At 37.5% G+C, this 12,509-nt stretch overlaps 2 protein-coding genes across 2 annotated transcripts; both read right to left on the bottom strand.

The window, feature by feature from the left end:
* Positions 1-1,117: 1,117 nt before the first annotated feature.
* On the bottom strand, positions 1,118-7,431 carry LOC134747957 (uncharacterized). Its single transcript, XM_063682635.1, has 4 exons — positions 7,331-7,431; positions 6,832-7,014; positions 5,643-5,799; positions 1,118-1,203 (listed from the first exon to the last, which is right to left on the bottom strand). Exons 1-4 carry the CDS (start codon positions 7,406-7,408, stop codon positions 1,118-1,120), a joined length of 504 nt encoding a protein of 167 aa, XP_063538705.1. The 5' UTR covers positions 7,409-7,431.
* Positions 7,432-9,563: 2,132 nt separating this feature from the next.
* LOC134747613 (carcinine transporter-like) lies at positions 9,564-11,584 on the bottom strand. Its single transcript, XM_063682208.1, has one exon. The coding sequence runs from the start codon at positions 11,471-11,473 to the stop codon at positions 9,731-9,733; it is 1,743 nt and encodes a 580-aa protein (XP_063538278.1). The 5' UTR covers positions 11,474-11,584; the 3' UTR covers positions 9,564-9,730.
* Positions 11,585-12,509: the final 925 nt, after the last annotated feature.

Below are 12,509 nucleotides of genomic sequence, written 5' to 3'. Positions count from 1 at the left end.
TAAAAGCTTATTCATAATTTTAATATGATTTGGAAATAAAGATGATCGAAAACTTGTATTCAATAAAAGTAGGTATGTAATTTGAAATTGAGGAAAGTAATTTATTTCAAATAGCAATTTCAAAATGTATTTTTTTTTTATTAACAATTACATCTTGCAATTGCAATTGTAAATTGAAGGCGCAATTACTCTTTACATGTAATTGAAATTATTAATTACAAATACTAATTGTAATTGCAAGTGTTAATTAGTAATTCAATTACTTTTTGCCCAACACTGATTGACAACCGGCATCATCGGGGGACAGTAATATAGGTATTTATGCGAGTGCAATAGAGATAGCAACAGACGGGTCAATGTATGAAAATATATGTGGAAAGCGTTTCTTCTTTAGTAGACAGACGAGTGCCGGTTAAGTAAAATTGCTCCTAAAAAAACTATAGGTAATTTCACAAGAGCGTGAAACTGAAAACCGGAAAAACAAAACATTTCATAAACTTAGCCTACCTTGATCGATTTCAAAAAATCGTAACCAATTTTAAATCAAGGATGCCTTTTTGAGAATTTCTCATAAATAAGTGTACAAGCATTGATAAAAGTAGAACAAAATGTATTTGGAAAAAATCTTAAAAACACATTGTAGTAGCATTTTGTTAAGCCGTACCGTCAACCGGGGTGAATAGGGATGGCTGGGGTAATAGGGACAATACTTAAATTGTGATTTACTTAACAATTTCTTATAAAATACTCACACAAAATGTACCATTGGATTGGAAATGATAGTAGATTTAGTATGATACAATTTGTATGTGTATTTATTAAGAAATTGTCAAGTAAATCACATTTATATCCTTTTTTACACAAATAAACTATTCTATTCTATTTTAAGTTTTGTCCCTATTCACCCCAGCCATCCCTATTCACCCCGGTTGACGGTATGTGATTCAGTCAATGGGGTCGGATGGTCGAAGGTTAAGTTTTTTGAATTACATGGTATGGATGTTAGCCCTTTAGGCCGAATAACAAGAGACAGGTAAAACCTATGCTGGTACCATTTATAAAAACCTTTCACAGCTAGTCCCATTGATACTTGAAAACGGTCTTGACTTTAAAAAAATTACGCAGGTGTTAATGGTCGATGTTTTGTATTTTTCAATTCCATCCAGAACCCAACTATAACCAACACGCCGTACACTAGTATAGCTGAAACGAAACGGCATTCAGTTAGAATTATATAGTTATAATGTGGGCATTTAATTATAAAATTCAGTAGAATCCGTTTATTATGACCGCTTATATTAACCAACCGCTTACTATGACCAAAGAGGATATAATAAGATAGAGCGGTACTGTCATAGTAAATTTTGTAACCACAGTAAATTCACTGCCATCTATCGACACACTTTAAAACAAAAAATGAAGATTTATAAAAATACGATAAAATGTATTTAAATATGGATAAACGTTTTTTTTTTATTTGCATTAATTATTTTTATGATTTGACCCATGTTCTTTCAATGATATGCGTTAAAATTGTTAAATAACAAACGAAATCGTCAGCGCCCTCTATACGAGAGTAGGTCAAAGGTAGTGGCGCCATCTGATCGAGAGTCAAATATTCGTGATTTTCGAGGCACGTTTTTTCCTTAGACTGTATCCATCTATTACGGAGTTATATCTATCTTTGTCTGAAACGGACTCGAGTCTGTCCAAAAGACAAGTCTCTGACAAGTTAAAAAGGACGCTCTTTGCTATGACGTATATATAGGTACTGTGCGAAGTTTGATTTTCATATAAAATTCTTTGCAACAAAGTCGAATAAGATAACTTCGCTTATAGTAAGACCACGAACGCTGTAAAGGGTTAGAAACGTCGGGAAGTATTATAAATTCAATATACGCGATATTATCCGTTTTCATAGTTTTATTTCATGAGTAAATATCGCGGTAACCGAAGACAATATTATATAAAATAAATTAAAATAATTTTCTCTTCCAATAATGATCGTCATATAAGTATGTACGAGTATAAACATGTCATTATACATTTATGTTACAATTAGTTTCCTTAACCTTGTGGCTTGTATCGTATTTGCTCCTAGTTTATATTTAGTAATCTTATCTATTAAAATATATTATTATATAATGTAACATATGATCATTAATTACATTTTTAGATTTAAGTGTTAAATCTCTAATATATTTAAAGGTAAACTATAAATAAACTTAAAAATAATAATATTAAAAACTACAAATAAACTTAAAAGTAAGGCTTTATAAATAAAAAACGTCCCCCAAGTCACTGCCAATGGGCAGTGTGCCCAGAAGACTGGCCGCATTGCCACGTTGAATGGCAATGCTTATCCTTTGGGCAAAATACTGGCCAGCCCTCTGGTCACCTGTGGCGTCTATAAGGCGCGACGCTAGGTCCTTGTAGAGCCGACGCGCGCTTGGTCCCCACGGCCCCAGCGTTTCGACCCCAAACGCCTCAAAAATGTAACTACTGCCTAGGGTGGCGTATTTGCGGCGTTTGAGGTCTTCGGCCGTGGTCGTCATCACTGCTGGTGCCCGGAAGGTGGGACGGCGCGAGGGTGTCAACGCACGTGGCATCCCAAACTAGAGGCCGTCTCAACCTCCAAGGCACCAGTCATACCGTCGGGCCTCTTGCCTCTATTAAAATGTATGATTATATATGTATGCAATAGTACGTTGACTTACTTTATATTTTCCTTTATTATGAGTAACTTTATTTCTTTATTATGTACAGATTGTTTTGCATATTTACTTAGCCTGCATCTTATTTTTTAAACACCTAACTTTTCTTTAAGTTTGTTGTTTGGAACAACACACTGAACACACAGTACGCAATGAAACAAACTCATTATTCTTTTAAATAATTAAAGAATATGTGCGAAATTTGTGAAAGTAAAATACCATGAAAATTTATAATTATTTGTCTATTATATGGCAAAATATAAGATACTTAACTTTAGAAACGGCTGAGATATGATGGTTTATATGTTGTGTTTCATTGATGGCAAGGTAATAAGGTCACATGTCAAACATTAAAACAGTCGTACACAATGAAACACGATATTTATAAAACACTGTTGCCAGAAAGTGTATGGATTATAATCCGGGTCCACCAAGTTGGTAATCATGCTCCGTGGACATAGAAGGCGTACCTTTCTCACAGCATGCTGTACCTGCCGGCCAGATTTTCGATTCACAATGAAACTCAAGTGTGTGTATATACAATCAAAGATAGATATAACTCCGTAATAGATGGATACAGTCTAAGGAAAAAACGTGCCTCGAAAATCATGAAAATTTGATTCTCGTTCAGAGGGCGCTACTAGTTTTGGCCTACAGTCGTATAGATGGCGTTGACGGTTTCGTTTGTTATTTAACAATTTTAACGCATATCAGTGAAAGAACATGGGTCAAAATCATAAAAATAATTAATGCAAATAAAAAAAATCATTTATCTATATTTAAATACATTCTATCGTATTTTTATAAATCTTCATTTTTAGTTTTAAAGTGTGTCGACAGATGGCAGTGAATTTACTGGGGTTACAAAATTTACTATGACAGTACCGCTCTAGTATAAGTGACTCTATGATACAATGAAACAAGTCTTTCGCTTTTATATATTTGGAATCTTATAATTATTCCATATGTCGGAAACCTTTAAATAACCAATTTCAGCCTAGGTACCACTATTTTCTGCTTTCATTTCTCATTAGTTGATTGAAAGCATATTATGTATTAATGTCACTTATTTATTTCACTGTTTCAATGTTTATTAACGATATTTCATGGTAGACTATAATTATTACATGTGTTTCACTGTAAAAAATGGAGTGTTTCATTGAAAACATGCATAGATGCATAATGAAACAAAACTCATTTAAAAAAAAAAGATTATAATACAGAAACCGTTAAATATAGGTAGAAACCAAGAATGCCATACGATAGCCAACTAAATTGTTTATCTTCATACGAAATATCGCACTCATAGTCATAACTAAAAAGACCAGAGATAGGAAGGTTTCAACTTTTGGTGTTTCATTGTTCCACAAGTTACCCTACATAGAAAACACCCATGACTCAGGAACAAATAGGTATTTGTGTTCATCACACAAATAAATGGCCTTACCGGGATTCGAATCCAAGACGACCTACAGAACCCAGACCTACTAAGCCAGACCAGTCGTCATTTCAACATATAGGATGGCAATTGCAGCTGCTTAATGGCGGCAGTACTGCTGCGGCATGGACGCGGTCGCTATAACGGTCAATACCATATATAAAACATGAGTGATGGATTGAACGTCCTAATCGCGGCACTAATGCGGTTCCGAGCGTCACTTATTTTATCAAGGAAATTGACAGATACAGCGGCGACAACAACGTAACGAAGTCACCTAAACAGCTACAGTCGCCATTCATTATAATATTATAACATAATAATAATGACGAATATATGTTTTGTCTGACAAAAGTAAACATAAACCCGAAATATATTGTTAACAAGATTTGGAATTAGCATATTACAATATTATGATTGCCTTTGATCTATATGGAAATGTGCACGAACTTAAAGAAAATGTTTTGGATCATCTCAAGTTGTGTGAATAATTCCATACTCATGAATAATGGCCACCAATATTGTTTTCTTTTTATTTTGTATGGGCTGCGAGTGTCACATACACCAATTGTATTCTGTTGGTTGCTTGACATAATGATAACTCACAATATTGCCGAAAATAAACACATTATTGCTACTAAAATACTTTAAAATATAAAAGCGCGATATTATGAATGATATTGCTAATGAGGACACGCGTGATAGGTTCTAATGATGAACGATGAATTTCGATTTCAATTGAATAAAGTTGATTTTCGAATCTCTAAACTCGCAAAATCTACTGTCTTATTTTTCTCTCGACAACTAAAATATTTAAAGTTTTGAACGCAAACTTTAGAGATTTCTCTCTTTTTAGAAAAGTATTTCAGGATGGCAGATACTTTTGGCGCATTGTTTCATCCACTACACTACTGAGCCCTTAAAAAAAACCGGACAAGTGCTAGTCGGACTCGTCCACCGAGGGTTCCGTACTTTTTAGTAGGTATTTGTTGTTAAGTACCTTTTTGGTACGGAACCCTAAAAATGTGTCCCAAGATTTCCTTTCCAGATCGTCACATTTTTGTATGAATATTTTTTTTTTGTATTAACGTGACGCACTGGAAAAATATTTATTTATACAAAATTTTGGGACACATTTTTTCATGTATGAGGCGTGAATGTATAAATGATATAAAACTATGAAAACGGATTATATCGCGTATATTGAATTTATAATACATCCCGACGTTTCGAACCCTTTACAGCGTTCGTGGTCACCCGTTGACCACGAACGCTGTAAAGGGTTCGAAACGTCGGGATGTATTATAAATTCAATATACGCGATATAATCCGTTTTCATAGTTTTATATCATGAGTAACTATAGCGGTAACCGAAGACAATATTATGTATAAATGATTCTGAGTAAAATGAGCCCAAGAATTTCGAAGACATGAATGAAAACGCTCTAATTTTTATATTGTCTGTAAAGATAACTATTTTCGTTACTTACCAATAGCAAGAAGTCCAAATACTAAGGCACAAATTGCCTTAATAAAATTGTTAACTTCTGACGCATGTAGACATATTAAGATGATCAGTATGACGAAGGCCAAGACCAGCCACATTGAATATACTATGAGCCAGCTTAACACCACTGATGGCTTTTTCTAGGAAAAAGAAATCGCATTATTTACACTGATAGAACCATCGGCAGGGTGTTCATCCTCACATCCTAGAACCTAAATGGTCGCGTACTGTGCGGTTTAAGAGGAATTTCTCCCGCGAACGTTTCGGCCGTGGAATGAGCTTCCTACCGAGGTTTTCCCGAGATGCTACAGTAAGGGTTTCTTCAAAAAAGGGGTGTACAGGTTTTAAAGGGTCGGCAACGCGCATGTAATATCTCTGGTGTTGCAGGCGTCCATAGGCTACGGTGACTGCTTACCGTTAGGCGGACCGTATGCTTGTTTGCCACCGACGTGGTATTAAAAAAACGGTGCAGAGAACCAGTATTTTGCGGCACGAATTGTTGACGGCCGACAACAAATAGTAGGAAGCGGAGCGTGAATCTCGAGACCATAACGCGTAAGCGCCATGAATTTTAACGGCGCTTACGACGTTTTGGTCGCGTGGTACAGATTGCGATTGCGACAATTTGATTCATATATAATTCCCCAAAATGAAATAAATAATAATAATTTATCTTCTTTTTACTGATATCCAGAATTACAAAAGAGTAAACTGACAGTAATTTAAAATATTTTATTTATTTATTTAGGAGTACCTATTTTTTATCTAATGAGTTTACTGCAAAAAAGTCTATTTTGGTACAAGCTTTTATCGCTGACTGTACTTTTCTTTCAGCAGGCAACTAATACTCATCGAGACAATTCTAACAACCCCAAACACAATTAAATTGCGTTGTTTTATCACAGAGTTCCCATGGCAACCCCTGCCTCCATCATCAGATCAGCTCCATATCATCATAATATAACACTGTTATCCGATTTACAAATGTATGCAAAATTTCAACTCAATCGGAAATCGGGAGGTGGGTCAAACTTAGCTTTGACCCACACTAACTAACATACACATGATTACTCACTAACAGGGCAAGTTAAATAAAAGCTTGTAAAATGATTCACTTGCCAATGTTAATGTACCTTCCTTAGACTTATAAAGATGTTAATTTAGAACAGTACCATTTTAATGCCATGAAAGAACCATGAGTTCAAAGCAATCATGACGAGGATATAAATAAAGCCAGTGATGCTATAAGCGTAGCAGTTCATCATAGCGAAGGGATGGCATGACTCATGGTTGGGACAGTCCTTGATGAAGACGATCTGGATGATCATGGTGACGGCGCAGATTATCAGGAGGCACTTGAAAAAAATGAGACACGAGGATGTAAGAAATTAAATTTAGACAATACAGCTTGGTAACCTACAGAGCTCATTGAAGTTTGGATTAATACATGTATAAAATAACTGAACAAAAACAAAACAATGTTGTTCCCAAGTAACATCCTAAAAAATACTCTCACAATGTTTATTTGCGTCGCCAAAACCATCTTTGGCTGATAGTTTTGATCATATTGGATTTCCACTCCGCTGTCCCATCATTTTAAATTCTTAATTTGTAAAATGTCTCCATATCTAAGTATATTTAAATACGAAATTGGTTTACTTATCCACTTACTAATGTAAGAACTCCAAATGTTAATGCTCCTATCCTCAAAGGAAACTTAAGTAGAAATTTCTTGGGCACGCACAACATTTTAAATCTTGTCAAAGTAGAATTTGTCACTTTGTCAGCGCATAGGAACCAACTAGATTTGTGAAAAAAGTACTGAACTCAAATCGGCATTACTTTGAAAAAATTTCGTATCTCATAGGCCAAAGGTGTGGCGCTATCTATTCGAGTATAACTTTTTCTTGATTTCCACGTTATTTCCTTAGACTTTACTTATCTTATACGGAGTTACATATATCATTGATATTATTGATTCTTGTTAACTATAATACCTATAGCAACCAAAACAAGGAATACGAGCGAGCACGAACGAGCTATGAATTGTAGCTTTTGCGCGTGCCGCGGTCGCTGCTGGAAACTATTGCGAGCGCGGACTTCTGGCCGAAGGGTGTGGTATTTAGCGTTGCGGTCGCTGCTGAAAACCATTGCGAGCGCGGACTGCTGGCCGAAGGGTGTGGTATTTAGCGTTGCGGTCGCTGCTGGAAACTATTGCGAGCGCGGACTTCTGGCTGAAGGGTGTGATATTTAGCGTTGCGGTCGCTGCTGGAAACCATTGCAAGCGCGGACTGCTGGCCGAAGGGTGTGGTATTTAGCGTTGCGGTCGCTGCTAGAAACTATTGCGAGCGCGGACTGCTGGCCGAAGGGTGTGGTATATAGCGTTGCGGTCGCTGCTGGAAACCATTGCAAGCGCGGACTGCTGGTCGAAGGGTGTGGCATTTCGGCGGTTCCGTGGGAATCTGCCGAATCTTACACCGGAACAGTGACGCAGCAGAAAACTTTTAGCTTTTAAGACGACCCCAAAACGACAATCGAAACTTTAATAATGTAAGAAAATGATAAAGTGACTTTACGTCCCAATTGAAATTTCGATCTTTTTTTAGGGTTTCGTGCCCAAATGGTAAAAACGGGAACCTAAATATTATGTTATAACGGCAACAGAAAAAAATCATCTGTGAAAATTTCAATTATCACGGTTCATGAGATACAGCCTGGTGACAGACAGACGGACAGAGGGACAGAGGAGTCTTAGTAATAGGGTCCTGTTTCTACCCTTGGGGCACGGAATCCTAAAAACGCCCAAAAACAGAATTACGAAATACGAGTAAAACGGGAAAGTTGAGAAATCCTGCAGTAAAAACATGAATCTGGCAAGGAAAACTTAAAAAACATATGCGCATACTATTCATACAATTCCGAAAATAAGTGCGTTTTTTTTAGGAAAAAATCTCAAAATCTGGCATGTAAATAAAACTGGAATCGTTTTCTCATATAAGTAACATAAAGTTCATCTTGTTCTTGATCGCTGAACTGCGATCTCTTTCAGAGAACCTTTTGGTAGTGGAAACGAGGCTAAATAAAACAGTAAGTATTCATATCCAGCCAGTCAAATCTCCTAAAAATACGTTTTTAAATATGTACGTAAGTTTTAAATACAGATTATATACCTAATTCTGCGCTCTGGGTAAACCATAGCAATAATTTTTATCTTTGTTTGTAAACGCGTAATTAAGTGATATCAAACAAGCACTTTATTTAATTAGATTTAATTTTATTAGTTTAATAGCGACTGGGGTAATTTGACACAAATTTTGGTTGGTGAAATTTCCAGCAAGCAAGGTATAATTTTCATGGACTTTTTCTTTTTACACGACTGCCCAAAAAAAGGAGTGTATTGTTTTTTAGGCTCCTTTCCAACGCTTTTAATGTTAAGAGTGGTCGGTATTCTATTAGTCACTAATTTAGTCAGTTATCCTATGGCATGCAATATCTAAGTCTTAACTTTAACGATAGTTAAAACGCCTGTTTATGTAATTTTAAAATAGAAATCGGCACATTAAATATTGAAACGTATTGTTACCTGATATGTGTAGATGCCCCATAAATCAGTTGGGGTAGTACGTTAAAATTTTAAAAGTATCTTATGGTTTAACGTCTACATTTCCAATATTATATTACCTACATGGCTACTACCTATAAATGGCACACTTAGGTGAATAAAAAATAAGTAAACAAGCGATTTAAATGTATTTCTGATTTTCGCAAATACAGAAAAAATAAATAGGTTGTATACTTGATATCTCTTCTCTCATATTTGATCATTTAATGTATCAATCAGAGTTTGATATCCAAATTGGCCTCTCTACAATCTTGTCTTGCTTAATAATATAATAACAATAAAGCCTTTTTATTTCTCATATATCTAGAAGCTACATTGTACATAATTTAAATCTAATTTTTATATTTTTCTAGGGGTCCCTTTTGTAGAGTATAGGCCTCTTCCAGATTCTTCCACATATTAGTCCTCTTTTATCCGACATTTTCATTTACAAAATTTTGACACACACACTACATTTCAAAAGAATTATTCTCATGACCATCTTGCTTGCTTGCTTGGCTCTTCTTTTTCATCAAACACGGTATTTCAATGAACTTAGAATCTCTGATCAAAGTTTCTGCATCTTCAAATGTGTGAGGAAGTTCCTTGGAAGCCGTTTCTGGAAGACCTAAGACTATCACAGCCCCGAAACCTGCCACCCCACCCACGATCACGAGAGGCAGCCACGTGTAATAAATCTCCAAGTACACTATGAAAGGCGAAATGACCGTCGCAACGTACCCACAGATATGTACAATAGACATGCCCGTGCCCCTCACAGTCGTCGGCAGCATCTCAGTGGCCCATTGCATGACCGTGTTGTAAGTGATGTTCATAGCGAACCTGGCCACCACTGCGCACAGAACCGACGACAATCCCCCACCCAAGAACGCTGTCAACACACTAAACACACAAGCGACAGCGAACGTCGACACTGCCAACCACTTCCGCCCTGTCAGGTCTAAGATAAATGAGACCAGCGCCAAGGAAGGGAACTCGGTAAAAGAAATAACAGAAAACGATACAAAAAAGTCGAACTCTAGCTGCCCTATGCTTCTTATTAAAGAGTCCAACGTAATCGTGCAACACATATATCCGATACATATACAGATGAACATGTTCCTAAGAAGAGATCGCTTTAAAAGATCAACTGCACCATACTTGGCCTCTAATTTCTGTTTGGAAAGGCTTGTTTTGAATTGTTCGATCAGCTTCGATGACACTTCTTTCTTGTTAACTTGACCAATTCTCTGGATTTTTTTAATTGCGTCATCCACACGTCCGACTGACAAGAGCCATCGGGGACTCTCAGGCATCACAAAAGGTGCCAACACCGCGAATATCATCGGTATAGACGTGACCAGAGAAAATACTTTCCAATGATTGCAAGCGAGAGCTATCCATGGATAAACACAAAGTGTAAAAGTATAAAAAATAGCAAACGGCAGATTGGCTATGATCGTCCTATATTTTGGTGCGACGTACTCCAGCACCAAGAGGTACACCATCAGCATGGAGTTGTCCCAAGATATTCCCATGAAGAATCTGCAAACAGCAAACTGGACGAAGTTTGTTGCGAAGATAGTGATGACGCCAGAGACTCCTCCGATTACGTTGCAAATGGCGGTGGCGGGGAGCCGGCCGTAGCGGTCCGCGATCCAGCCGATTAAGAAGCCACCGACGATAGAGCCGACGAAGAAGATGGACTGGGCAGAGGCTTGGTTGCTGTCCTTGTCACACACCCACCCCAGCTCGCTGGAGATGGTCAGATAGGGGATCTCGGTGGAGTTGAACTCCCAGCCGTAACGGCAGGGTTCGGTGCGCCATGAGGGGTCGGGGGTGGTGCGGCCGGCGGCCAGCTCGGCGCTCCAGTTGGCGACGTATGCTGAGCACTGCGAGTATCCGAATCTGGCGTCTGGGTCCGTGGGGATAGCCATCGCTCGCCGCTGCAGTACGGTCAGGTTCGCTAGCTCGGGAACTTGGCACCAATGGTTCGGCGACACTTCCGTGATAAACAGCTGTTGGAAATACGACACGACTCCAAATGCATAGAAAGGAAATGTGGATATGAATAAGATCTTTTGATAGAGGCCAAACTCGCCGGCCGATGATAACAGGTCATCGTAGGTCACTTCTTCGGGTTCGTTCTTTTCTTGTATGTCTGGAAGGCCATTTCGTCGCCTTCCTTCGATTTGACTTTCGATTTCCTGCATTTTTTCCCACGTGCGACGCACCTATGTCGTTAAGTGGTGAACTGCGAGTTAGTAAGTAATGGTTTTATATTACAGTCTGTTACAAAGTACAAACCCAAGATAAGCGTATTTGAATATATTACTCTCACGGTATCTAGTAAATAAATAAGAGCTGCAATTGTGTTTATGAAACCAGATTTCTGACTTGCGCTTATCTCAATGAATTATGACGTAAAGTAATCTTTTTTGTAATATGCTAGGAAATGCCCGCATTTTGTTCGTAATTCAAACACGCGAAGTGCCCAATTTGCATCTTATCTTAAAAAGTTAAAACACAGTCATACAATTATTTTAGTCCTGGTAATTATTATTCTAGACCTACATAAAAATCCATTATTGTCCGCTGCGTTAACTTTTATACTTTTCCCCCAAGAAATATAGTACATTACCTACTGTAGACAGAAGGGTTTGCCGGCCGAATAGGTATAGACGGCTAAGCGTAGCGAAGCTGGATAGGGATATGAGGCTGGTAAGCCCATTTCACGCCGAAGCATGTATAGTGCTTTTCTCAAACATGCAATGAAATAAAGAAAATGTACTTTAAAATCATATTTAAATACAAATAGTGAAATCGAATTTTTACAATGAAATGGTTGTTATAGTTGAGTGAATTTACGGTATAGTCACATTGTATGGGGTTCTTCAAAAAAGGAGTGTACAGGTTTTTAAAGGGTCGGCAACGCGCGTGTTATATCTCCGGTGTTGCAGGCGTCCATAGGCTACGGTAACTGCTTACCATCAGGCGGGCCGTATGCTTGATTGCCACCGACGTGGTATAAAAAAATGTGTCCTTTTTGTAACAGCTCCGATTGCACACTGACAACAGTACCTACTGTACCTAGTGACAAATGTTTAAATGTTATAAATACGGAACATACCGTGCACGTTTTAAGTACACGTGAAAAGAAGCAACAAAACTTAAAAAGTCTTCAACCTCAAATATACTCACAATTGAAAAGTTCCTAACAAGTACAAATATTTCAAGAGTTTATTTCTT

Source organism: Cydia strobilella, chromosome 15, assembly GCF_947568885.1.
Source record: "Cydia strobilella chromosome 15, ilCydStro3.1, whole genome shotgun sequence".
NCBI lineage: Eukaryota > Metazoa > Arthropoda > Insecta > Lepidoptera > Tortricidae > Cydia > Cydia strobilella.
This window is presented reverse-complemented; position numbering and strand designations above follow the sequence as displayed.

What these genes read in the sequence shown, in the direction of transcription:
- LOC134747957 (XM_063682635.1), bottom strand. Translation starts at nt 7,408, where the DNA reads ATGTTGTGCGTGCCCAAGAAATTTCTACTTAAGTTTCCTTTGAGGATA. An exon ending in TCTTTCATGGCATTAAAATG is followed by an intron (nt 5,800 to 6,831) that starts GTACTGTTCTAA and finishes TCTTTTTCCTAG; the next exon opens with AAAAAGCCATCAGTGGTGTT. An exon ending in ATTTGGACTTCTTGCTATTG is followed by an intron (nt 1,204 to 5,642) that starts GTAAGTAACGAA and finishes GTTTCGTTTCAG; the next exon opens with CTATACTAGTGTACGGCGTG.
- LOC134747613 (XM_063682208.1), bottom strand. Translation starts at nt 11,473, where the DNA reads ATGCAGGAAATCGAAAGTCAAATCGAAGGAAGGCGACGAAATGGCCTT.